General features: G+C 52.7%; 1 protein-coding gene across 5 annotated transcripts in view; it reads right to left on the reverse strand.

Moving 5' to 3' along the window:
* TNIP1 (TNFAIP3 interacting protein 1) overlaps positions 1 to 24,826 on the reverse strand; it is a 53,329-nt gene that overhangs the window by 16,747 nt on the left and 11,756 nt on the right. For 3 of the 5 annotated variants that reach the window (XM_086697012.1, XM_086697081.1, XM_025924410.2), the window contains exons 2-8: positions 14,259 to 14,430; positions 12,968 to 13,102; positions 11,608 to 11,693; positions 9,860 to 9,943; positions 7,241 to 7,432; positions 3,366 to 3,460; positions 1,619 to 1,739 (exon numbers count right to left, since the gene is read on the reverse strand). In XM_086697012.1, the coding sequence (XP_086553138.1) occupies positions 1,619 to 1,739; positions 3,366 to 3,460; positions 7,241 to 7,432; positions 9,860 to 9,943; positions 11,608 to 11,693; positions 12,968 to 13,102; positions 14,259 to 14,394 (849 nt within the window). In that variant the 5' untranslated portion in view covers positions 14,395 to 14,430. Of the gene's footprint in view, positions 1 to 1,618; positions 1,740 to 3,365; positions 3,461 to 7,240; positions 7,433 to 9,859; positions 9,944 to 11,607; positions 11,694 to 12,967; positions 13,103 to 14,258; positions 14,431 to 15,791; positions 15,884 to 24,826 lie in introns of all 5 variants that reach the window. The other 2 variants (XM_086696955.1, XM_025924413.2) reach the window with 2 other exon arrangements.

The following is a 24,826-nucleotide window of genomic DNA, read 5'->3' on the forward strand; positions in this document are numbered from 1 at the left end:
TGTGTCTCCCTCTCTCTCTGCCCCTCCCCTGTTCATGCTCTGTCTCTCTCTGTCCCAAAAATAAATAAACGCTGAAAAAAAAAAAAAAGAAAAAAAAAGAAAAGCAACAGCTAGTTTCACTGTTTACCATGTGCCCAGCGCCACACCTACTTTATAGGTATCACCCTGAACCCTCCCGCCATCCTCCGAGGTAGGTGTCACAGCCTCCATTTTACAGAAGAAGAAACTGAGGCCAGATCGTTGGTTTATGTCACTCAGTCACGGTGGCCGTGCTGGCACGAGGTGGAGCCAGCTCCAGGGCACGGGCTCCACCGCAGCCCGGAACGCATGCCTCCCATGGGGCCTTCGTCCCCGGCAGGGTGGTAAGAAGGGCTGGGCCTCTGGGGGGTCAAGTTAGATGAGCCAACATTAAAGGGCTTGGGAAAGCGAAGAGGCCTCCCCAGGGAATCCCACACCCCTGGTGGCTCAGGGAACCCACGGGGGGGGGGGGGATCAGGGGGCTTCACAAGTCACTTCCACAGGGGACGGCCAAGCAGGCTCTGCCCTGAGGGCTAAATGGAGGAAGGGAGGGGCTCCCTGGGCTGGAATTCAGAATGCCATTTATCAGCGCATTTCCCTGAGGCACCCCGAGGCACCCCTCTGTATGCCTGATAGCAGGTGATGCAGGGATCTTGATGACAGGAAGTCACATGACCTCTCCACACCTCCTACCACCGCTGTGTCATGCAGTAATAGTCCCGGCCCTGCCTAGCATACGTGTAGAGTGGAGATCCAAACAGGATGATGGATTTGCAAGCCCCAGGTAAATGCTACATTGCCACATAGTAGTGAGGAATTAAGTTATTAGGATAATTACTGCCTTTACATAGGTGTGGGTTTGTTAAAAATGTCAAATCCTGCCACGCAGCCATTAAACCCTAGTAAAAAGGGGAAACGTGTCAGTAAAAAGTTGGGACTCAGCGCCACACCAAGGGAAAGGTACACACTGGGCAAGGGAAGAGATTCAGCTTCTGCTCGGGAACTGGGCGTGAGGCACAGCTGAGAGCCGCGGTGGGAAGGGGCGCCGGGCCATGGCAATGTCAGCTAACCCCACTTCTGTCCAGGTCAGAGGCTCTAGGAAGGAATCCCAGGAGCTTAACAGAGTCCCCTGATGGGCCTTCTCAACCCAACACCCTAATTCTGCCAGGAATATCTGAGATGTTACACTGACTTTTGAGACCCACCCACAAGAGACCTTCACAAACTGGAACGTGTTTAGGGAATGTGCCCAAACTGAGCGAAGGACTCAGTACCACCTTCTATGAGCCGTGGCGGAAGGAAATGAAACTACGCAGCCTGGAGAGAAGGCCGGTGGGGGCCACGAGGCCACGGTCATGGCCAGCAGCCCGTGTGTCCCAGGGAATGGGATGTTCCGTGTGGCTAAAGGCAGAAGGAGGGCTAAGAAGTGGAAACTCCGGGACAGGTGGACTGTCAGGCCCAGCTAAGGAAAAGCCATCTAACGGGAACCCTGTAACAGTAGAACGGGCTACTGCAGGAAGTGGTGAGCTCACTGCAGGGGGCAATGGAGGCTAGACAGTGGCGATCCCAGATGCTGTGGAAGGAGTCTGTGACCACGTACCTGCTGCTGTCCGGCCACCCCCTTCTTGCCTGCGCCTTCCATCTTTGGGAAGCCCGGCTGCCCACAGGTATCCTCTTTGCCGCAGCTCATCAACAACCTCTTGAGCTCCATGTTTTCCTCCCTGGGTCGGAGGCAAACAGAGAGGTCACGTTGCCGGCCCTGTGTTAAGAAGCCTGGGGTTCTCAGACCTACTACTCATCACCTACTACTACAGCTGAGTTCTGGGGAAGAAGGGAGGACCCTGAAACCTTCCCTTGGATAGAACAAAAGAAGGCATCCTTAAGCCACTTTGCTGGCAATGTGGGCTTCTCTGGAAGTCTCTGATCGTCAATCAACAGCAGGGTTTCCCAACTGTGGGAGGTCGGCAAACAGGAGAACTCCAGGATGTGTCCAAACCTGCATCAAATAACTCTGACCGCACTCTAGTGAGGAAGTTACACCCTTTCCAATCATCTTCAAATTTCTTGTGTAGAGCATGGGAACAGTCTCAGCTGGTGCCGACAGGTCTTGAGCACTCCTCCAGGACTTGCCAGTCTCCCTTGTTCACAGGACAAGGGCAGGCTTCAGGCTCAGAGCTTTCAGTGGGTGGCGGCACTCTGCCAGGACTTACTAACACCCAACACCCTTCCGTGTTCGTTGTATTTATTGTTAGGGTTGTCTTCTATTTATTAAAGGTAATGGTGTTTTCCATGAACTCCAGTGCAACTTTTCTTTATCATCATTTTAAGCAAAACCATTATTCAAATTGAAGCAAATTCTTAAATCAATAAGGTAGGTGATATAGGACATAATAAACGTGGTGATATGGATTCAGGTATGACTGAAGTAGGAAAAATATTTCTTTACGTTCTATTTGCCGGCTAAGTTTCCACGTAATAACAGAAGAAAGAAAAAAGAGAGAGAGAAAAGTAAAGTGGCTTTCCCAAGGTCACACAGCAGGGACTTGCACTCTTGCTTTCTAGTCACGAGTCATTCCTCCGACCTGGGGTTTCGGATCCATGGATAGAGTCATTACGGCTCTAAAACTCCCAACTGTTTGGCCATCCAGAAGTAAATAAATATATGCTGCCTCAAAATGGCACAACGGCTCAGTGGTTACATATGACTCTCTCTGGGCCTCAGTCTCCCTCTGCACCATGAGGGGTCTGACCTGCATAACCTCAAAGGGCTCTTCACACTCGGACAATCAAGAGCAGTGTTTCTCAACTGTAGTCCTGGGTCTACCTACACCATAATCACAGAAGCCCTTGGGAAAATGCCTAGGTCGGCTTCACATCCACTGAATCAGAATCTCAGCTGAGGAGGGAGGGGTGGGAGAGTGAAGCTGTAATGCCTTCCCTGACCCTCAGTGATCCTGAGGCACGGTGAAGTCTGAGACCAGGAGGCAAATGAGGGACCCCTGACTGTTGGCAGGAAAACAGCAGGACATGGCGGTGGCCAGCAGAGGGCAGCAAAGTCCTGAGTCCTCTCCCCACAGCAGACTGGCAGTTGCTAACAACAAGCTAAGGGGGCAAGTTCCCAAGGAAGGAGTGCGATTTGTACAGACCCTCTTCTGAAACTCTCAAGGCATTTTATAACGGTACTAAAAGGGCCAGAGAGGAAACACCAAGGTACCCAAGGAAAAGGACCAAGAGACCTGACATCCAAAGCCTCAGAGCCCTCAGCCTTCAGCCCAGAAATCGGTGCCATGTACTATCCCTCTCTTCCTGCCCACCTGAGTCCTCACTCCGGAGGAGTCTGGACTTACCGCAGCCTCTCGGCAGCCTGATCCCGCTGCTCCAGGCCCTTGTCCAGCTTGGCCTTCAGGGCCTCATTCTCCTTCCGAAGCTGCTCACACAGGGTCTGCAAGGCAGAGAGGTAGATGGGGGCAAGGTGAGGGAAGGGTTGGACCCTAAATGCAGCTTGATGATGGAGGACAGAGCCATGCCAGGTCCCAACACGTTACCCCCTTTGCATGGCCTCACCCAATCTGTCTCAGGACAGCTGAGAACCCAGGTGCTAGGCCCATGCAGGCTCCTCTATGCATCCTCTCCCTCCGGAGCCAGCCATGGGGATGCCTGACCAAGAAGCGGCCACAGGTCCTTCTGGTCTTCCTGGGCAGAGAGCTCCATCCCTCCTCCTCCTGCACTGCTGTTCCTACAGCAGAGAACACTCCTGCCCCACAGCCTTCTCCCCGGATCCCTTCTACTCCTGCTTCAGGTCTTAGTCTGAACATCACTTCCTCAGAGAAGTCCTCCCCGACTCCCAATCTCGGGTGAGTTAGGTCACCTCCATTATTATCCTTGGTCACCCTTGGTGCTTGTGACAATTACGGCCAAAGAACCACTCGTGTCATTGTTTCCTTAACATCCACCCCCGACTCTGCCCGCGAGTCTGCGGGCTCCCAGAGGGCTGGGACCCCCTCCCAGGACCCCAGCCCAGCTCAGCACTTAGCACGGTCAACACTAAACTCTGCTAAAGGAATGCACGACTGAATGACTGAATGGCCAAGTGAACGAATGAACAGGGGAAGGGCTGAGTCCTAGGAGGCCCATGAGCTCAGTCAATCTGGAGAATGTAAGAGGCTTCCAGTGCTGTCCAATGGTAAGTTGGAAAACAGGGCATTCAGCCAAGACCTCAGCAATTTCTCAGGTGTGGCTCAGGCTTGCGTCACTGCTGAGACACAGTTCCCTCCTCTCCGGATGGGGACAACTATTCCTTCTCTGCCTCCTTTACAGGGCTGCTCTGAGGACAAACAAGACCGCCAGGGTGCAAGTGCCCTGTGACCTGCCAGTCATGTGCTGATATATGAGGCCTCCTGTTCGAAGCAGTGCGGGGGGGGGGGTGGGCGGCATGGAAGATGGGCAGCCGGACTTAGGGCCCCGCAGACGGGGAGGGCAGGGAAGTGCCGACCAGTGACGTGATACCCCACGTCGGTACAAAGTTACCCACTTTCAGCAAATACTCAGTGAGCACCTAGTACGTGCCACGTCCATGGCTAGGTGCTCCTGCACTCGCTGCCTCCTCGGGGCCTCGCCGCTTCCCCAAAGCTGCGTAAGTCACCTGGCTCTGTTTTAAAAGTGAGTCATCGCAGGTGAAATAATTTGCATGAGGTTGCACAGCTGCTGAGAATCGCTGCTGGGACTGTGCTCCACGTGGCAGACCCTCAACTGGTGTCTCCCGGATGTGCGGAGGGTGCTGGGGGGGCGGGGACCAGTGGTATTCACTGCATTCCACCTGCTCCCTTCCATGTCCTTGTCCCGGGCTGTCTGTGACCATGTGATTACTTGTGGCCAATGAAAGTGAGTGGCAGCGCCCTGTGTCCACTTCTGGGCTGGCTCAGGCCCAATTCTTTGGTCTCTCCTGTGGCTGTGGCTGCCTTATACACCAGAGCGCACGAGATGGTGGGGGCTCTGTCAGCCTGGGCCTCTGAGTAAACCGAGGAGCAGAAACTAGCCCCTGCCACATGGAATCGGAGGGAAACTGTATGTCAGCCGAGGAGATTTCAGAGCTGTTTTGTTTCCACAGCAATACCTAGCCCTTTCTGACTAACACAGGGGAGACCTGGGAAGGCTGTATGGAGGAGACAGCCTGGAAACGGAAGCTGGTAGGACATGAGGGATCCGAGGCCGAGAGAATGGAAAACCACGGTGACTTGTTCCAATGTCTAGCAGACGCCTTGCACCATACCTGGCTGTGACAATGTTTGTTGAGTGAACCAAGAAACAAATCAATGAATAACTGAGGAGGAATTGGATCAATGTGGCTCCACCCACAGGCTAGGCAAATACCCAGGATGCCCTGGCCAGAAACAAAACATCCTGCTCCTGGTCACTAAGGGAAGGCCAGGACAAGGATTCACGTGCTGTCTACCCTTCCAGTCCAGAGGGCAGTTTCCTCCCAGTCCCTGAGCACAAAACAGCTGATAGAGGCGGTCACAAAGGTCATCCGCTGCCATCAAAGGGAGCCAACAGAGCTTTCCTGTGAGGTCCTGTGATTCACTCACTCACTTAAAAATGCACATGTAGCACCTGTTAAGTGCTGAACGCCAGGATACCTGACGAATATGGCAGGCAAGGTACCTGCCCTCCACCCCTTGTGAGACTTACATGCTAACAGGGAAAAAAATCAAACACAAAGTAAATAAGCCACGTAATAAGATAAAATTATTACAAACTATGATAAGAGCTAAGAAGGAAACACATACAGGAGCTCGCTATATAAAAAACGCCAAAGGCTGGCAGGACCCCCTTTGACGAGGCCTGGTATCACTCCCCATTTCAAGGCCAAAATGGTGGCACTCAGAGTGATCTTACTCCATGAACAGCCCCAGGTTTACCTCCCCGGAGCTCAGCTTTGACACCCCAAAACCCCTGCCATCAGAAGGGTGTCTCCCTCAGCCTGGCGCCCCCAGACCCTCACAGCATGTTCTGGTCACTCCCTTCAACATGTCCCTCCCTCAAGGTAGGATGGGAGTCCTGCCCTCTCCCCGGAGTCCTCTGCCCCTCACATCTCTCCTCACACCTGTCTCCAGACTGGATGCCCCTCCTGCTCTTGTCAACCCAGCCCCTCCCAAGGTCACACACAGTAGACGTCTCCCGCCCACCCCAACTTCCATCAACTGGAATATCTTGAATGTCTGCTGACATGAATGAGACCACAGACCAGTGACTGACCAGTGGCTGGCATGGTCTAGGAAGGAGGAAGGAGACTTCAAGTTATGCCTTGTCACTAAGGTGGCAGGTGCTCTGATCCTCATCAAGCCCCAGTTTTGCCATCTGTGAATCCTTCCCTATCCAAGGTCCCTGAGGCTAAGATCCCCTGCCCAGTACGGATGATCAATCACCATGAAATTCCAACAGTGACCACTTGCCATGTTTGAGGCTGCTCTGGGTGCTTCATTAATACAGCCATCCCACGAGGAAGGCATTCCCCACTCCATGGTACTGATAGGGACAGTGTGGCACAGAGAGGGCAAGTGACCTGTCCACGGTCATACAGCAAAAAAGAAGTCACTACTGGAACCAGGACCATTCTATTCCAAGGCCTAGCCTGGCCTAGGAAGGAAAGCTGACTTCACTCCCACGGCACAGGGAAGGTTGGGAAAGAAAGACTCCCCGGTGGGGAGGCAGGTTCGGATGATGGTTAAGAGCATGGGATTTAGAAAAGAACAGATTGAGGTTTGAATCAACCGTATCGCTCACTAAGTGGGTGACCTTAGGCAAAATAATCACCTCTCCAGGGCTGCACCCCCACCCGTGAAGTGGGGGTAATGATGTTACCACCATAGGGGGCAGGGACAATTACATATACAGGCTGGCCTCTGTTCCTTCCCCCCACCCCACATGTGAAGACCAGAGGCAGGGCTGCTGCTGACCTGCCCACATCCACGCCCCGAGGGTATCCCCAACCATGAAATTTGCATTGCCCACCCACATTTTCCAATTTCCTTCCTCTTCCTCCTGCCTTCCCACAACTTCCTCACTTTGCTCACTACCCTGAACAGTAAGCCCAGAGTCAGCCCCCAACATTGCCCTTAGACATGCCCGTGGTACCCCTGGATCCCTGAGAAGAGCTGGAGGGGGGGGGGAGGGGGGAGGCACACCTGCCGTCCCCGGCAGCCCTCCCACCTGCTGGCCTCACCTGGAGGATGGAGGTGCGCTGCTCATTCTTGTGCACCTTGGACGCCAGCCGGTTGAACTCGAGGGCCATGCGACCCAGGTGGGTGAAGAGCTGGCTATGGTCTGGCTCCTCGGCACACACGCTCAGGGTGGTCTCCAGGCGCTGCAGGTGCAGCATCAGGTTGGTGTCCTCGTGGGGCAGGGGGCCCAACTCCTGGCGGGAGGGAAGGGACACTGACCACTCTTCACCGGGGGCTGAGTAGGCACCGCCGACCATTCTCCCTCTGCTTCCCCGTGCCTCATGACTCAGTTTCCCCTCTGATCCCAGCTAGCCCAGGGAAATTCTCTAGTTACACAGGTTCCCTGTCTGGGGCTGACTCACGGGGCAGGACCTGGGGCTCCCAGACCACAGGCGGGCTTACCAGCAGCACAGTCACCTTCCTCCCACACTCCGGGCCTCGCTGAGCACCTGTGGGTAAACCACTTGTCCACCAGGTCTCAGAATCCTCACCTCCTAAGTGCACACACACTCCTTCCTTCCCTTCTATCTCATAGGGTTCTTATGAAGGTGAACTGACTTATGAAAGCTACAAGCCCAGGAAAGTGGTGTCGCTCCATGTCACTGCTTCTTCGGCTTGGGGACTCCTGACCAGGAAGCCATGCAGGGACCAAAACTGTCCCACTTCTATGTCTATGTGTGTCTTCTGGGGAATGGTCCAAGCATTCATCAACTTCTCAGAGGACCCAAGAGTCAAAACAGGTTAAGAACCATTGCTCTAGATAGTGCAAAGAACCCCAATCTAGTAGAGTGTGTAAGAAATGAAACACACTGTGGGCACGACAGTCGAATCTCAATAACCAATCAGTCTCTTTCTCTCTCTTAAGCCACCTCTCCTCTGTCTAGAACTTTCTTACCACAGATAGTGCCGCAGTTACACCAATACCGTGCCCAAGGATCCTTATCGGCACCTTAGAGCTCACTGCATTGAGCCCAGCCCCCCTGCCGGGTATCTAAGTCCCCACCTTCCCCTGCCTGAGCCTCCGTGTACCAGGCTTCGGTCCCACAGTGTCCTCCCTGCTCATCCTTCCTGGCCCTGCCCACATTTCCGCTCCTCTAGCAGCCTCCCCTAAACGTTCATGGAAGTCACGGACATCAGAGCTACAGGGGAACCTCAGGGCTCAGGCTGGGAAATCATGGGATGGGGAGAAGGAACTCGCCCGAAGTTGCCCAGCAAGTCAGTGGCAGAGCCAGGACTGAACTTCGGCTTCCTGGCTCTCGATCCAGTGCTCTGCCACACTGAACTCCTTTGTCTCTGCATTGTGCAGCGCTAGAAATGCCCTACAGCCACAGCGTGGTGCTCAGTGTATGCCTACATAATATTGTTAGCACCTTATTCTAACAGGAGATAATGTTGCTTCTTCAATTCTGCATTCATTTCCCCCACTGCCTCTTCCCACAAAGGATTTGAGGCGGTGAATGCTGCTCTATTTAAGGCTCATGAATGGCTTCATCCCTCCGGTTTCTCCAACCAGTCTGTAAGCTCCCAGGCTGGCTTGGCTTGGCTTGGCTTGGCACGGAAAAGGCACATGGTGGGACTAAGGAAGAACTTATTAACAAGATGAAAGTACTGGTCCAAGGTCACAGACTGAACTACTCTCTGAGCAGCGGGGTCTTACCTCCTGAGCCAGCATCTCAGAGCCTTCAGGCATAGGGCAAGACAGGGGGCAAAAGTTCCCAGGAGACAATATACAGAGACTTTCTACTACTCAGACCTGCCAGATACGGTGAGGAGCCACTTGTCACTGAAGGCATGCCAGCGTAAGCTGGATGACCACTTGATGGGGACCTTGCACTGGGGACTGACAGACACAACATGAACTAAAGAGCAACATCTGTCCCCTAGGCCTTGGTGAGTTGAGGAAACAGGACATCAAGGTGAAGAGTTAGGCCACTTACTGTCTTATTACCACCACCAAAAACAAATCTCAAAGTGGAGAGGGAGGGCGAAGGAGGAAAGGACAGGGCTTTAAGACTTTTGAAGAATATTCCAGACCTTTTGCCATGGTTCTCCAAGAAGTCTGCCATTTTAAGGGAGAGCAGAGGAGGACATAGGTGGAATAAAAGCAGCATGCAGGGTAAGGTATAGAAAGAGTATGCTGGGTAGACACCCCAGAGTTAGAGAAGTGTGTGTGTGTGTGTGTGTGTGTGTGTGTGTATACATGTATGCCCTGAGGGGAAGCCTGGGAGGAACAGACGGCCTGCACAAAAGGATAAATCACCTGCCTTAAGCGGCTCTGGGCTTCTCCGACCCCTTCTACTCCAGCCAGGCTAGGAGCCCACAGGCCCCAAAGCTGAGTCATAGTGTGTAGAGGCACCCCCCGACAAGGCAGAGACCAGCAGGGCTGGCAACGTGCCCAGGCTTTCTCAATGGTCGGGTGTCTGTATGGCCCAAGTCGGGGAAGTCACCAGCCAGGAATTTGCATATGTGAGCGAGAAGCACCCCTTGCCCTGGCCCCTCGTGTATCCCCAGGTAACTCCAGGGTGCCCAAGGGATCTCAGTGGATCCTATGCCTCTCCGCCAGGGCTGGGTGACTGAAACAGAGAGACATGGGACGTGCTGGGGACCTGCCATCCACTCACCATTGTGTTTCTGGCTTGGCCACCACTCGCCGGTGGAGAATTCTGCTCCTCGGCGGGGACCACTTCAAATTCAGACGAGGTGCCCTGTACAGAAAGGGAGTTAGGGACTGCCCGAGAGAAAGACACCTCACCCCTCCGCTGGGGCCTCGAGACTGAGAGCAGCAATTCAGCTGGGCAGCCCCTCCATGCAGAGGCTGAGCTCACAGGGCGGAGCCACGTGACTTCATGTGAGACCACAGAGGATTCTCAACAGGTCTGCCCACACCCCACTGTGTGATCTGAGGTCACTTTCCCCTGAGGCGAGTTTCCTCATCTGTAAAACAGGGATGTTGGACTAGTGACCTTGAACGGCTAGCACTTTACAATTGCAGTCTCTTTCGAAGGCCGTGCACTTTTAAAATGTTCTCACAGACTCCATTATTTCTCAAAGCAACCCACAAAGGGCTCAGAGGGTTATATCTGACAGATGAGGAAACGGGAGAGCAATACGGTTAGTTAATGCAAAAGCAGGGACTGAACCCAAGGACTGCAAGTCCAACACTCTTCCTATGGCATCAGAGCGGTCTCCCAGGCCCAGGTGTCTCTAGTTGGTCGCCCAGAGAACACAGATAGCATTTAGTATGGCCACCACCAAGGCGGTCCTGTGCCAGCCTTGCCAACCCAGTCCCAGAGATCCCAGAGGAGTGGTCTGATCTGCAGTAAGTCCCAAGGATGCATCAACAAATTTGGAGAGACTTTTACAGGATTTGCCCGAATCCCTGGGTGGCCAAGGACTTCGGGACTTCTCACACCTCTCGGCCATGCTGAGTAGAATGTACCGGTTGTGCAGCCAGTGGATAGGCTGATAGTTCGTCTCAACCAGGAACTAACTCTGGGACTGCTACCAAACCTGGTCTCCAAAGCCTGTTCCAGACTTGCCTCATCTCAGGAACAGGCAGATACGTGGAAGGATCTGTACTCAGCTTCAGCTGAGCCTTGTGGTCTCTAAGAACCCCACTCTGGATCTCAGCTCTGCTCTAGAAAGTCTCCCTTTCACCTCCATTTCCTCAGAAACACTCTTCTCTCTCTGAACCCCAACCGTGGGATGAAGACACTGAACAATATGACCACGTGGCTCCCTTCCAGGCCTGGGATACCAAGAAAAACTTCTCAAGGCAAATATGGAGAAGACACCTTCTGAGCCCCCTGTGACAATATGAGTTCCACGTCACATCTGTCTGTTTTTCCAGCACTGTACCTGGCTGACACATGCTTGGCATTATACAACTCAGTAAATGAGAGGAATGCCCTGTGCATACCAGAGTCTTCCTGATAAGTTTTCACCATGGCCTTCGTTTGAAAATGGGGAAATCAAGCCCCCAGAGAGACAGAGATCAACTTGCCCAATATCACCTAGCAAGTCAGAACCCAAGTTCCTTGACTTTAAATTTTTTTTTTTTTCAACGTTTTTTTATTTATTTTTGGGACAGAGAGAGACAGAGCATGAACGGGGGAGGGGCAGAGAGAGAGGGAGACACAGAATCGGAAACAGGCTCCAGGCTCTGAGCCATCAGCCCAGAGCCTGACGCGGGGCTCGAACCCCCGGACCGCGAGATCGTGACCTGGCTGAAGTCGGACGCTTAACCGACTGCGCCACCCAGGCGCCCCCAAGTTCCTTGACTTTAATCCTCTCTCGTCAAGTTCTTGTATCTGCCAATGAGCACCTGAGGTCCAGGCAACTTTCAGCCATGACTCCAAATGTAACTTACACTAGATGGAGGTTTTTGGACCGTCTCTGCCTTGTTGCTGGGGTGTGCAGGGTCAGCAGGGGCTGCTGGGACATCTGCCTCCTTTCCTGGAGAATTGAGAACACATGGATAAGCAGCAGGAAATGGGGGAAAGCCCAGATACCATGCCCTCGCGGACAGCCCCAGCCAGAAGAGTTCTACCCAAGTCTGGGAAAATGAGAGGTGGTCCTGCCAGGGCCAGGTAGCCTGGGAAAATGACTGGAATGATGGGGACAGAACCTGGGCAGAGAGACTATCTTCTTTGGACTTGCTGGGAAAATCCCAAGGTGGCCACTGCTCCTCGCTACCCGGGACCTGCCTCAATGATACCAAGGGAGACACTTTACAATTAACAAAGTACTTTTATATTTGTCATCTCAGCCAATTCTCATGACAGCTCTGTATCTGCATTTTGAAGGAAGGAAACTGAGGCCTGGAAAGGTCACCAGATGGCCCACAGTCACGCAATCAGCAGCTGCACCTCTCACTCAGGGCGTGGGCCTGGCACCAAGCTGGGACTCAGAAATCACTGCTGAACAGACAAGAGGCTGGAAATGCCCTCTGACGGCAGCACAGTGGACTCTGGGATCATCACTCTCCTCCATTTGTCCATTCAGCAAATATAACCACAGCCGATGGAAGGCTCGCTTACTGGCCTAGGCCAAGACTGTAGGTAGGCGGCAGCACAAGGCACTTGAGCCCCATGTGTGGGGGCCTTTTCTTCCCTTGCCCCGGACCTTGCCCCGTACTCAGAGACATGCTGAGGGATGCGTGGTGACCACACACAGGACCACAACCCTCCCTCACAGGTGACGTGTTCCTTTAACAGGCAGTGTGTATGCCTTACATTTGAGGTACACTGCAGCAAGCTAACAGGAAATCCAGATTCTTCCGTGGGCCCCAGCAGTAAATGGAAAAAGTGGGGCCAGACCAGAGAGCTTTTGGTTCATGTGCCAAGTCTGAGTGACCCGAAGTAGCTGTCTGGAATGCTAGGCCTGGCACGCGGGAGCTGCTCGTTAAATATCTGCTGACTAAATACGCTGATAGAGATCCTGAGGCCACATCTCGGGTGCAGTGCGTTGTTGTGATCCATCGCTAATGTCTGCCAGGGCCTCAGGAGTGCTGAGTCACCAGCCATTTTTACACAGAATTATTTTCAAGTCCCTTCCAAGTCTGACCTTCTCAGGGATGCTGTAGACAAAACATGACTAGGAGGATGGTCTGGGGCCCAAGGATAAATGGAGGAGATGTGGGTTTCTGAATGAGGAGGGAGACCACTGTTAAGGGTCTAAAGACTTCGGAGTCTGTTGAACGCCCGAAAACAACCCCGGCCCCCCGGTACCTGTGAGCTCAGCCAAGTGGTCAAAGGAGGCCAAAGAGGGAGATGGCGGTGGCAGCAGCTCGCTGTCCTTGACCAGCTCCTCGGCCTTCTGCCGCAGCCTGGATGCTTCCATCTGGGACTCTTCCAAAAGCTCCCCTGGGGAGATGATGGGCACAGGAGGAGCAAAGGAGTTACTCAGCTCAGTGCACCGGTTCTCCCGGCCCCATGCCCCTAAGCCTGCTTTTGCGTGGCTTCTGATGCTGCGGGTCCTGGGCTGCATTCCCACTGTTGCCTTGTGGGCCGAATGTGACACACCTCATTCCAGCTCCTAGGCATAAATGGGCCAGGTAAAGAAGGGGCCTCACAATCAGGGAGAATGGAGTAGAGGGGAATCTAGAACAAACTCTTGATCTCCTGGCACCATCCGTCCTCCTGCCCCACTCCGGCCATTCCTGGCCAGGGGCTCTCAGACTGCCCATCATGGTACCTGCGGCTACCCACAGCCTACACCACCCTGGTCAGGGGCTGCCTGAAGGGAGGAGGTCCTTGATAATACCACCACCCCTCTCGGCCTCGGTTTTCCTTCTCCTACAAGTGGAGAATGGGAAACTCCACTCCCCCTTCCCTAAGCTGCCATTCCAAGCAGAGATCTGCCAAGCAAGGATTCAGCATTTAGAAAATCAGGCACATGAGCTCACCCCCAAAGCCTCAGGCCAGAGAAGATGGCAGCAAAGCAAAGGAAGAGTTTTAGGGGCATAGAGGAAAGAGACTCCTCTGGACAGGGTATCAATGAATCCTTCGCATGACTGGTTCAGTCACGTGGAGGTAAGCGGACTTGCTCCAGGCAATGGGGACAGCTCGGGCAAAAGCCAGGAAAGGAGAAATCAAGGGACCTATTCCCGCTTTGCTTCAAGCCAAGCTCAGCTCCCTGCTCCAACACTTGGGGACCATGCCCTCGTTGCCCCAGTGACGCCAGCTCTCCTATTTCTGGTGCTTCTGGAAGACGAGGCCATTCTGTTTCCATGTCCCCAAACTGGGCCTTCTAGCTCCTCCCCCACCTCCATGCCTCCTTCTAGGTCCTTCAGGTATTCCGAGTCCTGTCATCAGAAGGAGCTGGGGTGCTGGGGTGCTGGGGAATCAGGGCTGGGAATGCTGCCATCATGCTACAGAAGTGCACAAAGACACAGCTGTGGGACAGGAGCCAATGCCGGGCCAGGAGGGACAGTGGGATGACTTGGGTGGGGGCATATGCCAGCTGGCATTGCAGGCTGCAGGGAGGAGGCTTGCAGGGAGAGCGCAGGGTCTGTTTTACCTAACATCTTTATCCCTTGCATTTTTTCCTTCAGTCGGGAATTCTCCTCCACTAGGCGCTCAAAAGCTGCGGAAGCCTCTCCTGGAGGCACGCCGCCCCCAGGGTCGTAGATCCGGTATGGTCCTCTCCCTTCCATGAGGGTGGCTCCACCCCTGCCGTGGTGCCCACTTGGCTGTAAGGACAACAGCAGTATATCAGGGGGCAGGCCAGGCCACTGAGGCATCCTAGTCAACCAATGCCCCCAGAAGGCAGTCCCATAACCCAGAAAAGAACACAGCACTTGAGGCTGGTCTGGTCACAGCACAGCAGAGCAAGACAGTCACCTCCTTTGATCTGGACGCTGTGTCTCTATTAAGAGACACCCAAGAGTGGCATCAGTTTCTTTGGGCAGCCTCACTGTGCAGCTGGTTCATTTGGAACAGTAATCCACCATGGAGTACAAGAAAGAGCAAGGGACTTGGGAGTCAAAAAGCCTGAGCTCACGTCCTGTTGGTAGGGTCCAGAAGGACAGGGACCTTGCATTATGGCAGCCCCAGCGCCCAGCTCGGCAGAGCTATAAAGTGAATGTCCAGTGAACACTTAATGACTGAACAAATGGTCTAGCCATTAACTCACTGTGGGATTGTGGGTAGTCCCCTCCCCTCTCTGAGGGGAAATGAGAGTCTTCCACTAAATCAGTGATCTTTTTTTTTTTTTTTTTAAATTTTTTTTTTTCCAACGTTTATTTATTTTTGGGACAGAGAGAGACAGAGCATGAACGGGGGAGGGGCAGAGAGAGAGGGAGACACAGAATCGGAAACAGGCTCCAGGCTCTGAGCCATTAGCCCAGAGCCTGACGCGGGGCTCGAACTCACGGACCGCGAGATCGTGACCTGGCTGAAGTCGGACGCTTAACCGACTGCGCCACCCAGGCGCCCCTAAATCAGTGATCTTTATGGTAAAACAAATGGGCCCTCAGGGATAAGCAAGTCAATCCAATCCAAAATTTCACTCATATGTACGTTATCTTTTCTAAAAGAAAGAAGAAGGAGAAACCCTGACTAATATTTAATACACTCAATTGACACTGTCACCCTCTTCCTTCAGTCTCATATCATGTATGGTCTGTCCCTTGCAGTTCTAGTGAACAGATAAATTTTCCATCAAACGACTATCTACTTGTGCAGCAAGGGTTTTGCATCAATCTGTTCAAGTAAGTTCATCTGCTTTATTTCATTGGAAACTGCCCTGCAAAGTGATTGGAGATGCCTAGTTCTGGAACTTAGCAGAGAAACTTCTTTCTTCCTTCCAGTCATTCATTCATTCATTCATTCAGCAATTATTAATTGAGCATCTACTCTGTGCTGGGTACCAGTCTGGGCACTGGGCAATTATCAGCAAATAAAACAGACAAACAAATCCCTCAGGGAGCTCACATTCTAGTGGTCAAGACAGACAGACAGCTCGATGATAGGTAGATAAACATGGTATTAGGGGTGATTAAAACATCTATGGACAACAATTAAGCAGGGAAGTATGAGGCAGGGAACTTACTTTTAAGTGGAGTTGTCAGGAAAGGCCTCACAGAGAAGGAGGCATTTGAGCAAAGACCCGAAGAAGGTGAGGGAACTAGCCATGCAGGTTACCTGAGGGAAGAATATTCTAGGCAGAGAGAATAGTTAAGGGCAAAGGCCCCGAGGCTGAGAAGGGGACCCAGCTTCCAGCCCTGCAAAGGGCTTGCCACCCAGAAAGAGTTCCAAAGGGCAGGCTCCACTGGAGACCTCAGAAGGACTTGGGGCCCCAAAACCTCCTTCCCAAGATCATCACCCCCAGGGCAGGAATCCTCAAAGGCCCTTTGAGCACCCACACAGGGCTCACTGAAAGAAAAGGGTGAGCAAGTGCTAATAATGACAGCCCCATTCATTAATCATCTACTCGCCAGGCACTGCATTCACCGCTTCGGGTACATTATCTCAGGTAAGCTGTGCACCAACCCTAAGATACCAGCTAAATTATCCTCATTGCATAAGGGAGGCTCTGTGAGGTTAAGTACCGCAGCCAGGATTACGTGGCCAGCACATGAGAGCCAAGATGCAAACCCAGCCTTGCCTAGGAAAGCGAGTTAAATTAACCCCCTGCTACACTGGCATACAAACTCCCATTTAAGATTCAGCCCCAAGGGCCAGACAGCGAGTTCCAGCCTGTGGGGTAACACCTGCCGAGCTATCAGGTACCTTCTGGGCTGTTTCCCCTGCCTTGCAGCACAAGAAGTAATAAGCATTTTGACCAGAGGGTCCATATCACCACAGAATGGCATGGGCCAGAAAGAAAAAGAGAGTTCTGGTGAGTGGGACCCCTCCCCCAAAGACTGACAAACAGAAGATGAACATGTACTTCGAGAGGCACCCACGCCCTGCTGGGCCCCACAGACGCAAAGGACGGCTGCCCACACACCCGACACAAAAGTCATCACTGAGTTTAGGGGGGACTTGTTTTCAACGTGAAAGGTCAAGGTTATACAGCAGAACATTAAAGCACCAACGCGTTCCCCGAACTACGAGACGGCATGGGGAAGGCACTTAGCACAGTGACTGGTGTTTAGCAAGGTGCTCAAAAATGTTGGTAGACATGGTGGGGGAGTCCTTCCTCTGCACTCCCCACTCTCCTCATGTGCCTCTCCGGCCAAATACTTACCACCCTGTATATAACGTATGTGACTGGTGTAAGCATTTGTGCATTGGACTGAGAACTTTCCGGAGGCTGTCACCAGCCTAGGTCTGGCACCTGGAAGGTGGGCCATGATTGAGAGCTGAATAGAGTTCACATATGGGAGGACTGAAGGCTTGGAAGAGGCTTGTAGCCACTTCTGGTGACAAGTGGCCCCATGTGTCCTGGGTCCTGCTCACCACTCTACACTCACCCTAAACGGAACTCGCGGCTGACATTCCATGATGACTTGGGTATGTTTTTTTACTCCGCATCCGGGTTGCCCAGTACACCAGGAGCTCTATGAGAGCAGGGGTCAAGTCCACCTTGTCTACCAGCGTATCTTCAGAGTGGTCCACAATAGAGCCTCAGTAAGTGTCTAATCAGAGCAGAGAGAGCCTGTGACCTGCCTCTGCCTCCTGAGAAGCCAACTGAAAACATCCCAAGAGCCTGGCTGTGACCCGCCACCGACCGGCAGCACTCGGATGGCTACATGCTTCTTCTTCTTCTTTTTTTTTTTTTAACGTTTATTTATTTTTGAGAGAGACAGAGACAAAATGCGAGTGGGTTAGGGGCAGAGAGAGAGGGAGACACAGCATCCGAAGCAGGCTCCAGGCTCCGAGCTGTCAGCACAGAGCCCGACACAGGGCTTGAACTCACGAGCTGTGAGATCATGACCTGAGCCGAAGTCGGATGCTTAACTGACTGAACCACCCAGGCACCCCAAGATGGCCACATACTTCTGAGACCAGGGCTGGCACAACCATGCTCCTTTAGGGATGCCCGGATGTCAGGCCAAGTGACAGAGCAGGATATGGGATACAGGAACTGAAACCTCATCTCTGTGTCCTCCAAACTGCATGACACTCAGTGTTGGGGAGCCGACACAGAAGGGGGTTCAGGGAAGCCAAGGAAGGGGCAAGCAGGCTATTCTCCCAACTCCAGCCTCGCAGGCAGCGCCCGGGGGCAGGGCGAGCAAACAGGCTGCGGGGCAGGAGGCCAACGGAGCCCACACACAACAGCCCGATGTGAGAAGACCCTCTCTGGAGGTGAGGGGAGCCACCCAGGGGAGGGCCTGGACTTCTGGAGGGAAGAAACGCAGTAAGAGAAATGGGGAATTTCCACATCCTGCTGACCTCACGCCCAGATGGTCAGCGGCAGTTCCAGGGTGACTGCCGGGCAGATGGGAACTCTCTTCCTGTCACTATGGTTTCTGTAACCTTTCATGAAGAGGGGAATCATTCCCAGGATGACGGAGCTGGAAGGGAATCTCCAAGGCGACTGGCATGACCCAGGGGTCCTCTGAGGGAAGGGCTGCACCCCTCTCCTGTCTCCCACAGGCAGCCGCCTAGTCTTCCCTGGTCACAGACGGCACAGTGTGTGTGGAGGGGCAAGGCGGGGCGGGCCCCAGCCCCTGCGAGGGGCAGCACCGAGGCCAGCGCCGAAGCTTCCTGGACATCGGCTCACCTGACTCTCCCTCACAGTATGAGGACAGCGAGTCAGGGCCCAGAACGTGAAGACCAAGGTCACTCAGCAAGATGGAGCTGGAACCAGAAGGTCCTTGCTCTCGATCTCGAGTCTGCCACTGCCCTCGCCCTCCGTTTCTGCTCCCGAGCTAAGATCCCACTGCAAAGCAGAGACCCCGCCCCATGTTCTTATAGGACCTGGTAGAATCCACGTCCATCCGGGCCTGGTGCCAGCAGCTACAGAAGAGCAAGTGCCACACCAGCAGTGCGACACCGACCCCCACCCCCTTCTGAACACAGAAACAGCCGGGAACGAAATGGCAACCGCTCAGACCTCTGTCCTAAGCAAGAGCTCAGCTGAGGGATGCCCTGGGCTCCCACAGCCGGCACCAACGGCCTGGGGGTCCCATCTGGGGCAGAAAGGGGCCCAGACAGATGGGAGGCCAGACGGCAACCACAGAGTGTGAGGATGGAAAAGATGCTGTTGAACCTGAAGCAGCCCCAAAGAGGAGGACATGGTGTGACGAGGTGACAGAAGAAGAGCCAAGTGGGTGTGGTGGGGAGGAGGGGGGGGGCAGAAGTGTGGGCTCAAATCACAGCCTCCATCCGAGAAGAAAAGAACTGAAAGAGGTTGGACTTGGAATTGAACTTGCATTCCAGCTCCCGCACCCAAGTGTTCTGGCCCATCTGAGACTGTCTTGTGATGAGCCGTGGGCTGGTTCCAGGAGGGGGCTCCCAGGCCCTCCAAATGACACGAGTTTGCATAACCTGTAACGTGTGCAGAACACCTAGCAGTGCCCCACGCTTTGTTTTTCCATCTGATTGTCACAACAGCCGTGGGAAGATGACAGGGCTGATGTCTGTTTGCCAGATGAGGAAACTGAGGCCCCTGGGGAACTTTAATAAGCTCAAGCTAAGGCTGCTGGGCACTGGCTGCACGCTGCGGGAAGTGAAGTTCTCCCTGCCCCCGAGGGAAAAGCCTGAGTGGATCTCTGGTACCTAGAGTCAGGAGGTCCCAGGTAGCCAATGGCCACATCCCCAGGCGGAGGCAGGGGCTGCCAGGGATGCCAGTGGGAAGGGGCAACAGAGGGCCGAAGGGAAGGGGTCTCTAGGAAGGCAGGCACAGGACAGAAAGTCAGAAGGTGCTAGCATCTACTCTGCTGCCCACTTTCATGGCCATAGGCAAGCCTGCCCACTCTCTGCACACCGGGTCCTCGTGTGCACAGGGAGGAGCCTGGACTAGAGAGAAACATGGTGATGTCGTAGGGCGGGCCTAAGGATCAACCAAGACCCAAGCCCCGGGAGCCAGCAGCAAGGCAAGGAAAGAGAGGGGGCCCAACACACCGGAGGTAGCACAGCCGTGGAGTCAGGAAGAAAGGGTCCCGATACAGGGTGTGGGCGATGCAGGTGAGGCACACAGTGTGTAACACTGAAAGGGGTGCTCGAGTGCAAGCACGGGACCCGGAGCAGGAGCCCCCCTCAGGTGCGGCACCAGGGGGCGTCACCTGTGCTGACCCCTCCCGAGTCCCAGGTCTGTCTACCCCTGCAGGCTGTGTGCCCCTTCTGAGCCTCAGCTGCCTCTGTTGCACAACAGGAATAACAAGAGAACCCACCTGCTGTCAGATTAAAGAAATTAATCGCAAACATATGTGTACAGTTGGAAGGGAGTTCTCACTTTCTTTTTTTTTTTTTTTTTCCAATGTTTATTTATTTTTGGGACAGAGAGAGACAGAGCATGAACGGGGGAGGGGCAGAGAGAGAGGGAGACACAGAATCGGAAACAGGCTCCAGGCTCTGAGCCATCAGCCCAGAGCCCGACACGGGGCTCGAACTCACGGACCGCAAGATCGTGACCTGGCTGAAGTCGGATGCTTAACCGACTGCGCCACCCAGGCGCCCCGGGAGTTCTCACTTTCTACTTCATACTTCCTGGTTACTTGATTTACTCAACAAGAAACATTCATTTTATAATAAAATTTCCAAAGTAATTATGATGTGTGTATAGCACCTAGTTAAGTGCCTGGCACGCAGTGGGTTCTTAGTAAAAGGTTGGGGCAGCCCCATAACTCCACCCCACTGATTTAGGGCCAAGTCTCCCCCACTCCCATATACTCCCCCCTTTTAACGGAGTTTTTACGTTCCTCTGCCGGCTCGGTAAGCTAGGTCGTGACACCCACTGAATTTCTGGTAACTGCAAAAAAAATCGTTGAGCACGGACACTGGTACAACCACAGCTAATGGAGACGCAGCTCTGAAAAGCCGAAGGTACCACACTCACCAAAGACTGGGAAGCATCTAAGCCTCCCTTTCCTCAACTGTAAATGGGAATATCCTCCAACGCTCCCCCCCACCACACCCCCACCGCCCGGGATGAGAGGAAGTCATGAAAGCACCTTGCAAAGTAAAGCAAACATCTCTTTGTTTCGTACTTTATGATGATCTCCAGTCCTCCCCACCCATTTCACAATCATCAGGGAAACTATGGACCCAGGGCCATCCATCAAAGAGCAAGCTGTGCCCTCTTGATGACCATCAGCAAGGACACAGCACCTACTTTAGAGGGCGTGTACTTGGGAGCACGCCCTGGCATCCTTGTCAGTGAGGACTTAATGCACTCTTGGCAACAATTCGGTAATCAAGAGGCTGAATGTGAAAACAAGGAACTGGGCCCAGAAGTCATGGGATCGAGGCAACGTCCACCAGAGCAAACATCTTCCCCTCGCTGGGCTTCAGTTTCCTAAAAGGAGGGGCCTGTATCTGCAACACTAGCAATAACATAAGGGATTGACTAGACAATCTTTAAGGCCCCTTCTAGTTCTGACATTCCAGAACTTACAATTTATCGTCGCCCCTTTCTGTAACCGTCTGACCTTGAGAAGGCTGCTCTCCTCAGCTCCAATCCCTCCTAATTCCCAAGTGGATTCCCCTGAACCAAGAGTCTTCCCACAAGTGCTATCAGAGTGCCTCTGCCACCCCCAAGAGCAGTCAGAGAGCCCCAAATGATGTCTACAGCCTTTCGCCCGGTCCTCTCCACCTCCCTAGCATGCACCCAGGCTCCAGTCCAGCTTGAGGACTGTGTCCCTCAAACACAGCACACATCTCCTCTGTGTCCTTCTTCCTCCCGTCCCCTGTGCTGCCTCACCCACAGAGGGAGCCCCACTGGCTCCACTCAGCCTCCAAGATGCAGGCTCCCCATCATGAGCCTGGGGACAAGACCGTGGACCAGAACCATCAGCTGGCTGGCACCACTGCAAAAGGAGGAGAAGGAGCATCTGACGCAAGCTGGGAGAGGACCTGGCAGTTAAGTGCTACCATATGCCAGGCACGGGGCTGTATCATTATGCACATTGCTTCATTTTCTCCTCACCATAGAGATGAAAACTGTCCCTGTTTTCCAGCAAGGAAACCAATCTTCTCAGCTAGATAGTGTTATCTCTATTTTTCAGGTAAGGAAGCCGACTCAGAGAGGTTAAGTCACTTGCCTAAAAACACACAGCTGGTGAGTGGCAGAACAAATAATCCAGGCTCAATCTGTCGGACTCCAACACTGGGTGCCCTTTCCACTGGCCCGCACCGCCTGAGAGACAAGGGGCTGAGGCACAGTGGGAGGAAACCAGTCCTGCCGTCTGGCTATCTGGAACATGCTCCCCAGTTCCCGGCACCTGCCTCCATGCATCTCTAATTTTGTATACAACCAGGCCCCAGTCTGCCCTTGATCACCTGCAGTCACCAGGGCTTAGAATCTCAGGCTGGAAGGAAGCTCAGGGGAAATTCAGTCCTGTACTTATCCAGTCCCCAGGGGAACCAAGGGACTCCAGATGACCATCTTAGGGACCCAACTTCCTCCCTAACGACCCTCCCCTGGGTAACCAACACTGGCTGTGGTTAGACTACTCCCAGTTTGACTTCTACCAGCCCTCACTTTACCCTCTGGGGTCCTCTAGAATAAGGAACAAGATGCCCCTCTTCTCCAGTTCAGCCCTGCAGAGATTTGGAACCCACAGCATTCTCTTGAAGCTGATTAGACCCCGTTCCCTGTGCTGCTCCTTGAGGGACTGGCTTCTAGACCCCTCCCCCTATCCACCTCCCTCAACCCTCTACCACCACCCTATCCGTAGCTGGTCCTGAAATTGGACACAACACTCCAGGTGTGGTTTACCTGACCAAACAGAAGAACTTTCACCTCCACCTTTTTAGGTATTGTGTTTCTCTTGATACAGCCTTGTGTACATTTGTTTTTCTTATAGCTGGGTCACCCACAGCGTGGAATGTTGTTTCTCAATGACGTCAACACCTGCTTGTACGCCTGATCAGTTGAGAACAAAGTTCTCATAGAAAAGTAACGCTTGAAGTTTCAATCATCTACAGGACCAGAGGTAACTGACTATATCAGTAATCCTCTAAGAATCCAGAAATTTTTGTGTCACTGCCCACAGGAGCTGAACAAAAATGTGCACTGCCACATGCTTTGTAACTGCGAAATGTCCTAAACGTCCCCCAGGGAGGCACTGGTTTTATAAACCCTGGTGCATTCACTCACTGGAATACTATGCAGTCATCAAAAAGAACGGGGCAGACTGATGTGCAATGACATCAAAACATGTCCATAAAATATCGTTAGGGATAAAAAGCAAAGTATAATACAATACTATTTTTGTATTTCTTTTTAAAATTTATTTATTTTTTTTAGTAATTCCTACACCCAGTGTGGGGCTCCAACTTACGAACCTGAGATCAAGAGCTGTATGTTCTTCTGGCTGAGCCAGCCAGGCACTCCAGGATACTACTTTAAAAAAACCCCACATACAACTGCATGTGTGTCTATATGTACGTACATGTACGTGTAGATACACAGACATGTACACGTCTATATACATACATGTGTGTAAAAGCTTAAATCACATAGAAGAAGGTTTGGAAAGATGCACACCAAGCTGCTCTAGCAGCTCTAGAGAGGGACTTGGGATAGGGACTAGAAACAAAAGAAACTTTTATTTTACCTATAAAACTGAAACTCTTTTCAAGGGAAATCTAGTCCTGTCCTATTTTAAAAATACAGTCGGGGGGCACCTGGGTGGCTCAGTAGGTTGAGTGTCTGACTCTTGATTTTGACTCAGGTCATGATCCTAGGATCATGGGATTGAGCCCCACGTCGGGCTCTGTGCTGAGTGTGGAGCCTGCTTAGGATTTTCTGTCTCTCTTTCTCTTTCTCCCCCCCCCCCCCCACCATGTGCACGTGCACACTCTCTCTATACATAAAAAAATAAAAATACAGTGGGGATAGGGGAAGGGAAAAAGAAGGAGAAAGAAGACATCTTTCTTTTTTAAAATTTTTTAAAAATGTTTATTCATTTTTGAAGGAGAGAGAGACAAAGCGTCAGCAGGGGAGGGGCAGAGAGAGAGGGAGACACAGAATCCGAAGCAGGCTCCAGACTACGAGCTGTCAGCACAGAGCCTGATGCGGGGCTCGAACTCACAAGCTGTAAGATCGTGACCTGAGCTGAAGTCGGAAGCTTAACTGACTGAGCCACCCAGGTGCCCTGAAAGAAGACATCTTTCATTTTTTACTTTATGCCTTTTGTATTGCTTTAGTTCTGGGGAATTTTCCTCTGATGAGAATATCATTGTAACTTTTTTAAAGGGATATCTTGAAATAAGTTTTAAAAATTTAAGTGTCTTGGGGCACCTGGGTGGCTCAGTCAGTTGAGCGTCCAACTTCGGCACAGGTCATGGTCTCACAGTTCGTGAGTTTGAGCTTCATATCGGGCTCTCTGCTGTCAGCACAGAGACGACTTCGGATCTTCTATACCACCACCACTACCCCCCCACCGCCACCTCGGCCTGTCTCCCTCTCTCTCTCTCTCTCTCTCAAAAATATATAAACATCAAAAAATTTTTTTAAGTTCTGACAAGGTCATGACAATAGGGAAGGCCCATTCTTCTGGCACCAAAGGAGGCCTGGAGGGCTGCGGGCAGGGGTGAGAGCTCATTATGTACCTGCTTCATATGGACAGACAAGGTTATAGGGATTTGATCACAAGAAAATTCCAGGAGCAAGTTTTCTAGTCAGGGAAGTCAGTGAATGGAGAGTTGGCAACTCTAGAGGCGAGTTTCAACCTGGAAACTACTGGAAAGGATCTGGCTTTGGGAAGGCCAGGGCTGGCCTTGAGATGACAAAGGCGGGAAGAGAAGCAACAGACTTTGGATAACCACCCTCAACTGGGAACAGTACAAAGCTCCCCGCCCACCGCCTGTGGGTCCTCACAGCAGGAACACCTGCTTTGCTGGAGAGGAAGCAGAGTCCAGACAGGTGCAGAGCTTGGCTCAAGGCCACACGATTGCCAAAGGACAAAGCAGAACCCACACCTGATCATCTATCACTGGTTCCACCCTGTACTCCTTGCTACCGGAAGCTTC

The sequence above is a fragment of the Puma concolor genome, chromosome A1 (genome assembly GCF_028749965.1).
Source record: "Puma concolor isolate L17-30 chromosome A1, mPumCon1.1.hap2, whole genome shotgun sequence".
NCBI lineage: Eukaryota > Metazoa > Chordata > Mammalia > Carnivora > Felidae > Puma > Puma concolor.